The following is a 14730-nucleotide window of genomic DNA, read 5'->3' on the forward strand; positions in this document are numbered from 1 at the left end:
CTTTTCATCATGTCTGTTTCCCGATCTCTCCGTGTTGACTCTGGATTTACCCCTAATAAATCTCGCTTCTCTTCGCTTACGCGTCCGCCTCATCATCTCTCCCTGGCGTTGCATAAAGATACAGTATTTCACAGCAATAAGCCACAAAATCAACCACCATCACAAGCCTTACATTTTAAGCTCATAGAAAATCTGACAAATATCTGAAAATATATTCGAGCTGACAACTTTTACGATGATCTGCACGTTCAACCCGTATCATGGAAACCTGAATTTTCCTCTCTTCATGAAATAAAATAGCTAGAAGTAGATTATAAGCACAGTTTACATTGATTGTTCTTGTGATGCCACAATATTAGAATTACATATTTTAAGTGTATCAGTTACAGTGCAATATTCAATATTCTGTAGAAAAAGGAAGAAATAATATTTATTAGAAGTTATGAATTGATTATTGCTAATTAATGTTATTAAGTGTATCACAACATATTACTAAATCATTTAAATGAAGTAATACAGTATATTGATACACTATCACATCATTATCATATATATCATATATACAACATATTATCGTATGATTTAAATATAGCAATTCAGTACATAGGTTATGTATATCTGTATGTTGCTGCTGTCGGAACAAAAGCTCGTATCTCCAAAAAGGTCATTTTACAGGAGAAGGAAAAACATTCTTAACTTTTGACGAAACTGAATGGAGAAATAATTTTATATTATTCTGAGTCATTTTTGACCACTGATGTTGGTCTGTTCATTGTGAAATTGTGACACAACATATAGGGCAACTGCTTTTTTTCACATTATTATAAAAAATTAAAAAATGGAGATAAAAGGTTTATATATATATATATATATATATATATGTACACATACACACATGCACTGATCAGGCATAACATTATGACCACCTCCTTGTTTCTACGCTCATTGTCCATTTTATCAGCTCCGCTTCCTGTATAGCTGCACTTTGTAGTTCTACAGTTACAGACTGTAGTCCATCTGTTTCTCTGATACTTTGTTAGCCCCTTTTACCCTGTACTTCAGTGGTCAGGACCCCCATGGACCCTCACAGAGCAGGTACTACTTGGGTGGTGGGTCATTCTCAGCACCGCAGTAACCCTGATGTGGTGGTGGTGTATTAGTGTGTGTTGCACTGGTACGAGTGGATCAGACACAGCAGTGCTGCCTGAGTTTTTAAACACTGTGTCCACTCACTGTCCACTCTATTACACTCCTACCTTGTCAGTCCACCTTGTAGATATAAAGTCAGAGACAACAGCTCATCTGCTGCTGCACAATTTGTGTTGGTCATCCTCTAGTCCTTCATCACATCACAAGGCCCAACACAGAGGGTCAGCTGGAGGGGTGTAAAGCCCCCCCCCCCCGCCCCCCCCCCCCAGCCTCGGGCCATGGAGCAGTGGAGCAGTGGAGCTGCGTTCTCTGGAATGATGGAACTCCATCCAATACTTTTGGGATGAGCTTGTGATCCAGAACTGACCATCCAACCTCACTTGTGGTCAGTCAAATCCTCACAGCATTGTTCAACAACTAGTGTGAAGCCTCTCCAGAAGAGTAGAGGCTGTTACTGCGGCGAAAGAGGCCAAACACCCCACCAATACTCTTCATTTCAGAGGAAGCGCTGGGTGAGCAGGTGTCCACAAACTTCTGGACAAATAGTGCATAAGCTCACTGACTCAGTAATGCACCACCAATTCATCACCGCAGCAGAGAGTGAATGATTGCGTGGGGGACGAGATGAGAGGCTACAGTTTGTGTGTGTGTTTACAGAGAACCGTCCACTTACTGAAGCCGTGGAACAGACTTGATTGGTTTAATACAATAAGGCTCAGTAATCACATTGCTTTGCTAATCTGATAAGGCTTGTAAACACTGCTGCTCAGGGTAAGTGGTTTGCACTGGTTCCACCTTGTGGTCATTCTCTGTAAATGCACCCATGCATTAATATTATTATAATTTTTTTTTAATTACATTCAGATTGACCACATAGTTGTTTTGGTCATGCTGTATTTGGAGGGGAAACCATGTCACAAAGGTTGCAGCGGTTGAAAAGATGCTTAAAATATGAGCCACAGCTCCAAACTGGTATATACGTTTACACAGTTGGCCTAAGATTAAATAACACTTTTCCCTTACGATTCCTCTGATTTTACTCTTTTTATCCCGTTTCATAGCCACTCTGTGTCTGGAAAGCGGCTCGTCACAAGACCAGTTTAAAACCATTTTTAATATAAAAACAACATTTAACTTTTAATTAAAATGTATAAAAACAGATTTATCTTTACTTTCTGCATCATTAACATTACACTGCATTTAAAAAATATGATTTTAAAAATTCTGAGATTTTGGTCACTGGTGTTACCAGGACTCTTATTTTATATTTTAACTGTGTTAAACTGCTTCTTTGGGTCGAGGCTCCTCAGAGAGGAAGCACCTCGAGGCATGAGAAGGCGAGTCCCACCTGCTCACTATAATTCATGAATTTGTCAATAATGTTGTTTATCAGGCAGCTCATACCTTCTATATGTCACCAGTGTTCTGTGCCTTAATGGATGGGTGCCTAATATTTTGTCAAAATAATGCCATATTATCACTTTTCTGAGTGATTTTAAACACACAAGCTTGCCTGATCACCAGTGAGTCTGCCTCAGTTTTAACCAGCGAGTCACTGGAGTCACATATTGTACCGTCACTGCTGTTGCATGAATACGGTGTAACACCAGTGACGGTACAATATGTTTGCAGTTCAGATCTCCTTTTAGCATATATGACAATAGTGGGTGTTAATGGACAGATTAAGATTACTCAGGAAATTTTTTTAAATATATCCACCCGGAATTCCCACTCCAAATGGAGAACGATCCACTTAGCAGTGAGTGGGGAATGAAATGAGGAGGAAATGTAGAGAGATGGGGAATTGTGTATGTTATCATAAGGATATCTAATAATGAGAGAATTGACTTCATTATTAATTTTATGTCTATAAAATGTGCTAATATGTTTTGAGTGAAGTCTCTTTCTTTTCTTTATGTATTTAATTTTTATTTCTTTTGCAACTTTGCCTCAAACTTTGGGAGAGACTTTTATTGTGTCCAGAGAAAAAGTAGTAAAGCCGTGGTGGTTAGGGAACCAGCCCTGTGACCGGAAGGTTGCCGGTGTGATCCCCTCGGCTGACAGTGCATAACTGAGGTGTCCTTGAGCAAGACACCTAACCCCCAATTGCTCCCCGGGCGCTGTGGATAGGGCTGCCCACTGTTCTGGGCAAGTGTGCTCACTGTCCCCTAGTGTGTGTGTTCACTAGTGTGCATGTATGTGGGTGTTTCACTGCATGGATGGGTTAAATGCAGAGGTCTAATTCCACAGTATGGAAAAACACAGAGACAAATGGTTCTCAATTCAATTCAAGTACATGTGTTTGCGTACATTGAAACAAATGTGCTTTGAATTTCATGGATTGGTTCCTCATGAATGACAAATATTACATCTACATGGAAAAATGCAGGCCACACATTACCTAAACACCTAAACACCTAAACACGACATAATACCGACTTTTTTCAGTGTAATAGCTCCAGTTATCCGATCCCAGAGCTCAGGTTCAGACTAATGTTGAAATTATAAGGTCTGACATTTCCGTCAAATTTGAGTTATTCATAGATTCTTATTTTATTCTGTGACCATTTCTTAACATTACGTGAGGTGTTTTTTTTAAACCTCTTATTCTCCAGGGTATGTTTTGGTTTGTCCATCTGAATTTGACCAAATTGTAAGGCAAATTATTCAGTAACTGCATGAAATAAATGCAAGTTTTATTTTATTTATTTATTTTCTGTAAACGATCCCCTGAAATCAATAGAACGTGTTTTATGATCTACACATATCACTATGGGCTTACAATTTACTGCTGAAAGCCAAAAAATCTCCGACGCTCTTTGTGTTATTTTATAAAAGTGATGTTTCCAGAGCAGATCACTGAAGAGACGCCGTCTGTTTATAGTTTAGAGCCCAGATTTGGGGAAAAACGGGTCGACTTTCAGTAGAAAAACAAAGTTCAGCTTCTTTTATTATAAGGGTTTAAAATGACATCACAGTCTATTAGACTGGAGAGAAGAGCTACAGCCTCACACGACGCCCAGCTTCTGAATGGAGCTCATGGAATATGAACGTTATGAAGAACATGACGAAGTGCGGTTTGGAACCACCGGTGGTTCCAAGGAGTTTAAGAGGTTAAGCTGTGTGCATTTTTGGGATCTTTATGTAGAAAACAAAAAGGTTCTGTCTCCAAACTCAAACTTTAACTTAGTTCTATAAGGTTCTATCTGTGAGCCAACCAGCACTTCAAATACACACTAGAGGACCAGGTCAGGCTCTGCTTCTCTATCATGTCTCTGCTCTGCTGAGTGACTGCGGGAAACGTTTATAAAACTTTATGAACCATGAAAATATGTGGCTGAAACTCTGACTGTCTTCTTAAAGTTCTTTAAATAGTATTATTCTCTTAGGTTGTATAAATATTAACCTTGAAGGTATTTAAATGGTGAATTTTTAAGTGATTTGGGTCTTAATTACAACCCCATTTTCAAAAAAGTTGTGAAGCTGTGCAAAATATAAATACAAACCAAATGCAAAGATGTGCAAATCATTTAAACCCTATATTTCATAAACAAATAGCACAAAGACAACATACTGAATGTTGAAAGTGAGATATTTTATAGTTTTTTTTTAAATATATGCCTGTTTTCAATTTGATGCCAACAACATATTCCAAAAAAGTTGGGACGGGAGAAACCAAAGGCTGGCAAAGTTGTGTCATCTTAAAGAAACACCTGGTGGTTGATTGGCAACAGATCAGTAACATGATTGGGTATATAAAGAGCATCTCAGAGAGGCGGAGTCTTTCGGAAGTAGGATGAAGAGGGGTTCACCACTGTGAAAGACTGCATGATCATATAGTGGAACAATTCAAGAATAACGTTCTCAACATAAAACAGCACAGAACTTCTGCTTTTCATCATCTACAGTACATAATAACATTAAAAGGTTCAGAGAATCTGGAGGAATCTCTGTATGTATGGGACAAGGCCCTGATCTTTGGGCCCTCAGACGGCACTGCATTAAAAACAGACATGATTCTGTAGTGGAAATCACAGACACTGTGTTCTCCAGGCTGAAGACCACTCAGCTTGTTATCAGCTCATAGTTCAAAAGCCAGTATTCATAATGGTACAGGGGTGCATTAGTGCGCATGAAGGCACCACTAATGCTGAATAATATATACATGTTTTGGTAACATATGCTGCCATCCAGACCACGTCTTTTTCAGGGAAGGCCTTCATTACTTCAGCAAGAAATATCAAACCACATTCTGCATGTGTTACAACAGCATTGCTCCCAAACTGATAAGCAGCTGAAATCATAGACCAAACAAGAATGGGAAAACTTTTCATTTTCTAAACTACAGCAGCGTCTCCAAACGCTTACAGAGTGCCGTTAAAAGAAGAGGTGATGAAACATAGCGGTAAACAGGCCCCCATCTCAAATTTTTTGGAACATGCAAGAAGGATCTGGGTTCAGTCCCTAGCTGGGCAACCAGGGTACTTTCTGTGTGGAGTTTGCCTGTTCTACCTGTGATGGGCTGGTGACCTTCCTGTGATGGGCTGGTGACATGCTCACAGTGTTTCCTGCGTCTGCCCAGTGTGCGTGTCTGAACTCTGTATGAGGTTACCTGATAGTTTTGTATGTTTCTAGCATATTCCTTAATGGTCTGTCAGTTTAGTGAGATCATTTCACTTGAAGCAATTTAAATGGTTAGAAATAAGTTTAAAATTTCAAATCAAATTTATTTGTAGCGCTTTTTACAATGGAAGTTTTCACAAAGCAGCTTCACAGAATTCCAGAAAAGACAGAGTTTTAACAAGAATGTAAAAACCCCTGGTGGGCAAGCCAGGGGCAACAGTGGGAAGGAGAATCTCCCTCAGGACTGAGGAAGAAACCTTGGGAGGAACCAGGCTCACCAGGGGGGGTCCTACAAGTGATTATACTACTAATATTAATAGCAGTAGTATTAGTAGTAGTGATAGCTAGGAGTCTATGAGAACATCAGTGTAGGGTGGGCAGCTAGTCCAAGGCAGGTGGCGGGAGCTGGGGCGTGGGCAGCTGGTCTGAAGTGGGTAGTAGGAGAGCTCGACGGTCAGTCAACCTTCAGTGTCCGGCCGGACATGTGAGCGGTGGTATCCTCGGAAAAAGGTAAAGAGATGGAATTAGTTTTATTCTGTTTGTTTATATGTAAAACAGGGAATGTGACATTTACAGAGTGTGGCTAACGACTCCAGCAGATCTAACTATGACATCTTAGTTAAAAGGAGAGAACCAGAAGGACACACAGACATGGCAGCACTCTGAAACAGTTTGGCATCCCTCCTCTCCACCGTCCACAAACCTGAGTGACCGCGTGCGAGCTGCAGGACGACAGCACCAGCGTCTCAGTTTACTATAATTCCCTGTGTCCATGGACCCCTGGATCTGCTGCCTTTATCTAAGGGGGAACATTAACTACCAAAAGCTAAACTGAACAAGTGAGTTTTCAGCCTAGTTTTAAAGATTGAGACTGTGTCTGAGTCCCGAACAGTTTCTGGAAGATCATTCCAGAGTTTGGGGACTTTATAAGAAAAGGCTCTTCCCGCAGCTGCAGCCTTATGAATTCTAGGAACTATTAATAAGCCAGCACTCCGGGATCTGAGTAGTCGTGATGGCTCTTAATGGGAAATAAGGTCTTACAGGTACTCAGGAGCGAGCCCATGTAGGGCTAAAACAATTTTATAATCAATACGGAATTTAACAGGCAGCCAATGAAGTGATGATAGCACTGGACTGATATGATGAAATTTTCTAGTTTTAGTGAGGACCCTGGCTGCGGCGTTGTGGACCAGTTGAAGTTTGCATAATTCCTGCTCGTACATCCTGACAGTAGTGCGTTACAGTAGTCTAGCCTGGAAGTAATAAAGGCATGTACTAGTGTTTCTGCATCACGCAGGGACAGGGCATTTCTGATCTTGGCAATGTTGTGAAGATGTAGAAAAGCTGTCCTAGTGATGCTGCCTATGTGTTGATTGAATGATAAATCTGAATCAATTATGACGCCGAGATTTTTTGCTGCTGAGCCAGGTGTAACTGGAAAGTTGGCGAGATTTAAAAATATTTCAGCAGCAAAATGAGAAATATCAGGTCTAACAGCTAGATTTAACTTTCCAAGACATTTTGCAGTACAGACAGCAGCACTTTGCCGGTTTGATCCCCAGCACAGACAGTCCATGACTGAGGTGTCCTTGAGCAAGACCCCTAACCCCCAATTGCTCCCCGGGCGCTGCAGTTTGGGCTGCCCACCGCTCCGGGCAAGTGTGCTCACTGCCCCTTAGTGTGTGTGTGGTGTTTCAGGGATGGGTTAAATTTAAAAAGGTGGGGCTTTGAATCATGAAGCCTATATACAGTCTTTGGTTTGGGGCAGATCAGAGAGTTAGGGACTTTTATTTTGAAATAAAAAGAAGCAGCGAGCCCCTCCAACCCCTTACCCCAAACATTGGCCCCGTTGAGAACCCTCCTGTTGTCGTGTTCTCGCTGCTGGCGCCTGCTGTGCTGTGAGATCATGGGTTCCTTCGGCTCCGCTTTATGAGCCACGACTGTTCTCGCTTAATTGGCTCCAGCATGAACGACATCATGGAGGAGCAGGAGAAGGACGGTCTGCTGGCAGAGTCTCCGGCCGCAACGGTCAGTTTCACTAAGTTGGCTGGATAGATAGAGAAACAAGAGACTGCTGGTTTCCCATCAGCCAGCTTCTTGTTTGAATTCCCCCGTTCCACCTTAAATGGTGCAGCAGTTCGCTTCTGTAGCCTGAGGCGCAAGACTGTAACTACGGCGGGATTTAAGGTGGAACGGGGAAATTGGAACTCGAGCGCGAATAAGCCGTTTTCGGCTTCGTTTGAAAACAGCCTCTACACTTACATTTTAGATCAGTCTTAGGTTGAATTCGAGCTGGTTTTGGGTAGTTATGAGTTATTTTGACAGAGATGCAGCTCGAAGTTGAACTGTAACGGTAATGTTTTCATCTGACGAGGCTAACGTTAGTTAGCCACCGTTAGCTTGTCCAAGAGTGCAATGTTGTTAAAATGTGCGATTTTGCTTGAACTCAAAGCCCCGAAGTTCATCTCTGCCTTCTTTGTAGCTGTCACTATTACTCTGGATATATGTAACTTAAAAAGGAGCAATTATTTGTGGTTAGGTTAGCTAAGCTAACTAGTTAGCTTGCTACGCCTTTTCCTGCAAGAAGCTGCTTAAAGGGGAATTCCACCAATTTTTCAGAAATTCTGAATAATTCAGTCCTTCAAATGTTAATGGACACTGAGTGGTTTGGTGGAGAAATGGTTCATTGTAGAGACTAAGATTTCTTTACAGTGGTGGTGATAGGAACCAGGTGTCACCATGTCTACAACGCAAATATACCCCTTTTATTTACTATCCAAAACCACCAGTGACCCTACACGTGCCCTTTGAGCTTTTATATCTAATGTTGATGATGGTAAAATATGCATAAATCTTAAAAATGTAAGTTTTTTTCCATGCTATCTTGCCTTTGAAATGGCCTGCATGTGCATGGATGCATGAATGGATCAAAATAAATGAATTAAAATTAATTTTAAGGCAAAACTTGGATCTTAAAACTATCATTCAGCAACGTGTCGGCGATCCGCCAGCCACTTCATTTAATGGCTTTCTGTGAGGGAGCATTGAGAAGTGGACGGTTCCTCTGACAAGATTTCACACCCAAACGCTCTTGAATGATTTTGTTTACATCTCAACCTTTTAATTAGGAAGGTTTTCTGGAAAATAGGTGGAGTTTCCCTTTAACATACCAGCCTTCCAGACAGGAGCAAGATGCATTTTTTCGTTCTGGATTAACTTTAACATTAAAATCATGTTAAATCATTTTTATCTCTAGAAGCCGGGCAGCAGCAGCAGACCCAAACCGGTTCTGGATGGAGGGAATAGACCAGTGGAGAAGAGAGGACCCTATATTATGTCCAAAGTTCCTGCAATACATACCAAATTACGTGAGTAGAGCTTCATGGTAAACTAGAAATGACCGAACATTGCCTTCTGTGTCATGAGAGAGAGCAGTGCTGACAGAGGATTTCAGGACTGAATGTCTCCTTATTCTTTCCTATATTGGAGATTTCTGACTTGATGTTCAGAGCTTAAAATTGATGTTAAATTATGTTGATGCATAAATGTGTTGGTTTTCCTTTGGTTTTATCTTATGTTCCTTTCTGTGCCCAATTCTGTGTAGAGAAACACAGAGAGATGGCCAGAAGAGTGCTGAAGAAGAAAGGCTTTTCATCCGGTGGGCCGGTCATGCAGCAGCCCAGGCATGGGGCTAAAAAGTGAGCGAATGGCAGTTCGGTGTCCTTTTGATAGTATTTAAAAGGGAGTTCCGTGTTTTTTTCCCAGTTCTCTGCATAATTCAGTCATTAAGATGTAAAGAAGGTCATTCTAATTGGTTTGGTGTGAAATGATTCATTGTGGAGGAACGTACTGACTCTGATTTCTTTACAGTGGTGGTGAAAAGGAACCAGGGGGCACAATGTCTCCAACACCAATAAAACACCAAAACATATACACTATATTGCCAAAAGTATTCACTCATCTGGCTTCACACGCATATGAACTTGAGTGACATTGCATTCTTAATCCATAGGGTTTTATATGATGTTGCCCCACCCTTTGCAGCTATAACAGCTTCAACTCTTCTGGGAAGGCTTTCCACAAAGTTAGGAGTGTGTTTATGGGAATTTGCTGACGTTTCTTACAGAAGCGCATTTGTGTGGTCAGACACTGATGTTGGACGAGAAGGCCTGGCTCACAGTCTCCGCTCTAATTCATCCCAAAGGTGTTCTATCGGGTTGAGGTCAGGACTCTGTGCAGGCCAGTCAAGTTCTTCCACACCAAACTCGCTCATCCGTGTCTTTATGGACCTGCTTTGTGCACTGGTGCGCAGTCATGTTGGAACAGGAAGGGGCCGTCCCCACCTGTTCCCACAAAGGTGGGAGTGTGAAATTGTCCAAAATCTCTTGGCGCTGAAGCTTTAAGAGTTCCTTTCACTGGAACTAAGGGGCCGAGCCCAACTCCTGAAAAACAACCCCACACCGAAGTAAGGCTTGGATGCAGCTGCTTGGCCATGGAAACCCATTCCATGAAGCTCTCTATGCTGTTCTTGAGCTGATCTGAAGGCCACTTGAAGTTTGGAGGTCTGTAGTGATTGACTCTGCAGAAAGTTGGTGACCTCTGCGCACTATGCCCCTCAGCATCCGCTGACCCCGCTCTGTCATTTTACGTGGCCGACCACTTCGTGGCTGAGTTGCTGTCGTTCCCAATCGCTTCCACTTTGTTATAATCCCACTGACAGTTGACTGTGGAATATTTAGTAGTGAGGAAATTTCACGACTGGACTTGTTGCAGAGGTGGCGTCCGATCACGGTACCACGCTGGAATTCACTGAGCTCCTGAGAGCGACCCATTCTTTCACTAATGTCTGTAGAAGCAGTCTGCAGGCCTTGGGGCTTTGTTTTGTACACCTGTGGTCATGGAAGCGATTGGAACACCTGAATTCAGTGATTTGAATGGGTGAGTGAAAACTTTTGGTAATATAGTGTATATGATGCACTAAACCTTCTCTGAAGACTATTGTAAAACAGTTACTCAGATATCAAAGTGCTTAATTACTACCTCATATAAAAACTTTCTGTGAGGAGGCTTTTGGAGGCATTTCGGACATCTGGTTCCTTTCACCACCAGTGTGAACAAATCTGACAGAGCATTTCACATCATTACACCTGGGCTGGATTTTAAAACAACTGATTTAAAATTTACACTTTTTTTCTTAAACCCAGTTAGTGAATTGCTGCCAAAGGATTTAAAGCAACTTTTTTTTCCACTTGCACAATAGGCGAGTGAGTAAAGGTAATTTGGTTCTTTAACAAACAAGCATAAAAGCAGTTTAGTAATGATTAGACAGAGTGGTGAAGCATTTTCTGGGTGTGTACAACTTGATTTCCTCATTCCACAGATGCATGCAAGCTGCAATGAAAGATGAGAAGATTTTTTAAGTTTTACATTGTGATCAAGTAGCAGGCTTTTTGAGTAATGTTTGAAATGGGATTTGTTTTTTGTTTTTGTTTTTCAGTGTGAAGTTCAATAAGGGATATGCAGCACTTAGCCAGAATGCAGAAGACACGCTCATATCTTTGGACTCAGACAGGTAAACAGATAAATGTTACTTTGTGGTGCTTCAATTACCTCATGGTGTGAAATAGCAGAGGCTGAACTGATGTGCGTAGATTTGGAACTTATTAACTTCTTATTGTTGAGGGTACATCGACCGGCCTCTTCATTATATATACTTGTATCTACACGCTTTGTCGATTTTATCAGCTCCACTTGCCATTTTGGTGCACTTTGTAGTTCTACAATTACAGACTGTAGTCCATCTGTTTCTCTGCATACTGTTACTCTGTTCCTCAGTGGTCAGGACCTCCAGAAGATCCCCACAGAGCAGTTATTTGGGTGGTGGATCATTCTCAGCACTGATGTGGTGGTGGTGGTTTGTTAGTATGGGTTGTGCTGGTCTGAGTGGATTAGACACAGCAGTGCTGCTGGAGTTTTTAAACACCTCAGTGTCTCTGCTGGACTGAGAATAGTCCACCAACCAAAAATATCCAGCCAAGAGCTGGACTTAAGTTTCTGACTTAACATAAACGAGGTGAACCAAAAGGGTAGATGTATGTAATAGAGTGGATGGTGATTCACTTGTACTAGCACACCACCACCACATCAGTGTCACTGCAGTGCTGAGAATGACTGACTGTTTCTCATCTGTTTATTGCTTGTTTCCACTTCAGTGACGTGGAGCTGGAGTCCCAGTGTTCTTCTGGATATTCCTCTGCAGAGGTGAGACGCGCTGAGAAAGATGAGAGTAATACGTTATTAAATCAAATGATGATTACTCCTACTTTTAGAAATCTAAGAAGAGTTTAAGTCATTTAACGTACACCCAGCCAATGTTTCAGTGTAGCATGTTTGATCAAGTGTTCCTCAGTGTTGTGATGTCATATCTTCTCACTTCCTCTCCTCCAGGTGCACCCGGAATTAAGCCAGCAGCTGCTGAAGGACGGCTACAGGCTGGACGAAATCCCCGATGACGAAGACCTGGACCTCATTCCTCCAAAAGCCATGGGCTCCTCGGTGTGCTGCTGCTCAGACAGCCCATCCTGCTCAATTCAGTGAGAATCACGTACAACCTTTAACCCTTCACCCACCACACTGGACCTGCAGAAGCTGCCTTCCAGCAGATGGAACCGTGCCCGAGGCATCTGGAGCTCAGGACTTCAGAACAGCTCAAAATTTTGTCGAGCTCCTGTGAGGTTCCAGAGCTTCAGTAATGACGGTGCTGCTACGTTTCATACCGTTCTCCCAACATAGCATAGCACTTTTGCCGACTTAAGGCTCTTCAAAACTGCACGGTGCTTCTGATGTTACTTTAAAGGAGGTTTCCTAAGAGTGCTAGAGAGATTTATCGCAAAATGGTATGACTTTGATTTCCCTTCTTTGACATTTAAGATGAACTTAAACCTTCTGTGCTATTGGGAAACCTGCACCACCTTGTCATCATACTAACCTTTAGCTCATGCCTAAGCAGTCAGGAAATGCAGTTCGGTTTGATGCAGGTCTTGTCCTGTTCGGGCTAATTCATAGTACTAGCCCACCTCATCTTCAGGAGAAACGAGTAATGCTGCTCTAACTCAAACCATCTAAGTAGATTCAGCAGAACACCAAATGTCTTGACTGCATTGACCAATTTCTTCTTATTAATGAGCAGGCTGGGGTAGCTGTGGTCAGTTTAGGAATTTCTAGGTTACATTTATCATTTTGAGAATGATTTTTATATGGCACATAGTCTGTTATACTGGTCCCAGTCCCAGTGTTACACTTTTATGATTCTCTAGTTAGACACTCTGGAAACAGCACATGTGATCAATAACTGTTGAATCAATTGAATCACGTGTTGGATTAGAGGGAAGCAGCACTGAGACTGATAACACCAGGTCAGGGGTCATGATTTTAGGTCCTGGAAGGGCTTAGTCCAGCACTGTATGGTAAGTTTTCCTTCTCTGAAACACATGATTCAACAGTTACTTACAAGGTTCAGCAGGTGCATTTTAGCAGAGAAGTCACCAATCTGCTGCCCTGCCGTGCGTCACAATGCACAGTACAGTGCAGAAGTCAAAGTCCACTATTCATTTAATTTCCAAATTTCAATTTTCAAAAAAAATAGAGTAGCTATGACATTTATTTCGCTGTTATCGGAACAACCTTGTATCTCCAAAATGGTAACTTTACAGGAGAAGGAAAAGACCGACTGTACTTCTATTGTAAGTCTATGGAACCAGACATCTTTCCATTTGATTTTGGGCCATTTCCTTTGGTCTATTTGTCATGAAATTTGCATACCATGTAAAGAGTAACAGGCATTTTCAGATTATGTCAAAAACTGAAAAATGTCAAAAATGGAGATACAAGGTTTTCTTCCGACAACAGCTATATATAAATGTGTGTGTGTGTGTGTGTGTGTGTGTGTGTTATATTTGGTGTCTCCCAGGCCTTCCAGGTGGTTGTTAGGAGACGCATTTTCTCCATATCTTTTAATGATTTATTTTTTTTTTAACTCCAGTTTTGGAAAACCTTGCTTTACTGCTTAGTTTCTTTTGATGTTCCCCTTATTTAATATTTAACCCAGTGGCTGTTGTTGACCTGAAATTGAACAAATGAATGATGGCCTTTGGCTTTTGCACAGGGTTGTATAATGTATGATGTGTGGCTTTGGACACAGGTCTGAAATCAGCACCTCCAGGACTTGAATTGACCACCCATGCTTTAAGGGCTGCGTTTTATAGAGAACCTGGGCAGCAACACTTAATTTTACTAGTCCTTTTTTCTTTAAAAGGATGCTCTGGCCAGATAGGTCAATTCTGATCATGTGATGTATCCTTGATATAAGCTTTTTAAAAAAACTGTTTGGGGAGTTTTACAGGAAGTGCTGGACATTTGTGTGTACCTATACACACCATCCCAGCCTTTTATATGTTTGAAATATAAATATATAATATTTTGCAGACAAATCAGATCAGTAACAGTGCTACCAAGAACCTAGAAAACATTTCAAACTGCCTACCACCTTAAACACCCCAAAGCACATCTAGTTTCTCAAACCCCCCCCCCCCCCCCCCCCCTTCGGGATACATCACTAGAAAGTGGTGTCCCTTTAAGAATGAACTGAATTAATGAGGTTGTTCAGAGTTGGAACAGAAATCCTGCAGACAGTGGCCTTCAAGTAGAGTAGCCCCTTAATGTGCCTCTATACTGAGCGGGATTCATCAAGCTTTAAAGCAGAGGTCATCAGCGGCCCTTCAGGGTTGAAGCCCAGCACAGTTGAGTGATTTCCTGCTCAAACACACGAACTAAACCTGGTAACTAACTGCTGAATTGTATTATCACCTGTATTAGAGCAGGAAGATCACCAAAAGTAAGCTGGACTCTGGCCTTACGGTTTTAAAACAAGGTTCTCAGGCTGAAACCCTGGATGCCACA

The 14730-nt window shown here is 41.7% G+C and overlaps 1 protein-coding gene across 1 annotated transcript; it reads left to right on the forward strand.

Moving 5' to 3' along the window:
• The first annotated feature begins 7599 nt into the window (after positions 1-7599).
• fam219b (family with sequence similarity 219 member B) lies at positions 7600-13565 on the forward strand. Its single transcript, XM_017717196.2, has 6 exons — positions 7600-7800; positions 9029-9140; positions 9377-9470; positions 11270-11344; positions 11985-12033; positions 12220-13565. Exons 1-6 carry the CDS (start codon positions 7702-7704, stop codon positions 12367-12369), a joined length of 579 nt encoding a protein of 192 aa, XP_017572685.2. The 5' UTR covers positions 7600-7701; the 3' UTR covers positions 12370-13565.
• The last annotated feature ends 1165 nt before the right edge of the window (positions 13566-14730 follow it).

Source organism: Pygocentrus nattereri, chromosome 7, assembly GCF_015220715.1.
Source record: "Pygocentrus nattereri isolate fPygNat1 chromosome 7, fPygNat1.pri, whole genome shotgun sequence".
Classification (NCBI taxonomy): domain Eukaryota; kingdom Metazoa; phylum Chordata; class Actinopteri; order Characiformes; family Serrasalmidae; genus Pygocentrus; species Pygocentrus nattereri.

Excerpts from the sequence above, each read along its gene's own strand:
- fam219b (XM_017717196.2), top strand. The coding sequence starts at position 7,702 with ATGAGCCACGACTGTTCTCGCTTAATTGGCTCCAGCATGAACGACATC. Across the intron at positions 7,801-9,028 it reads CAGAGTCTCCGGCCGCAACG|AAGCCGGGCAGCAGCAGCAG; the intron begins GTCAGTTTCACT and ends TTTTATCTCTAG. Across the intron at positions 12,034-12,219 it reads CTGGATATTCCTCTGCAGAG|GTGCACCCGGAATTAAGCCA; the intron begins GTGAGACGCGCT and ends CCTCTCCTCCAG.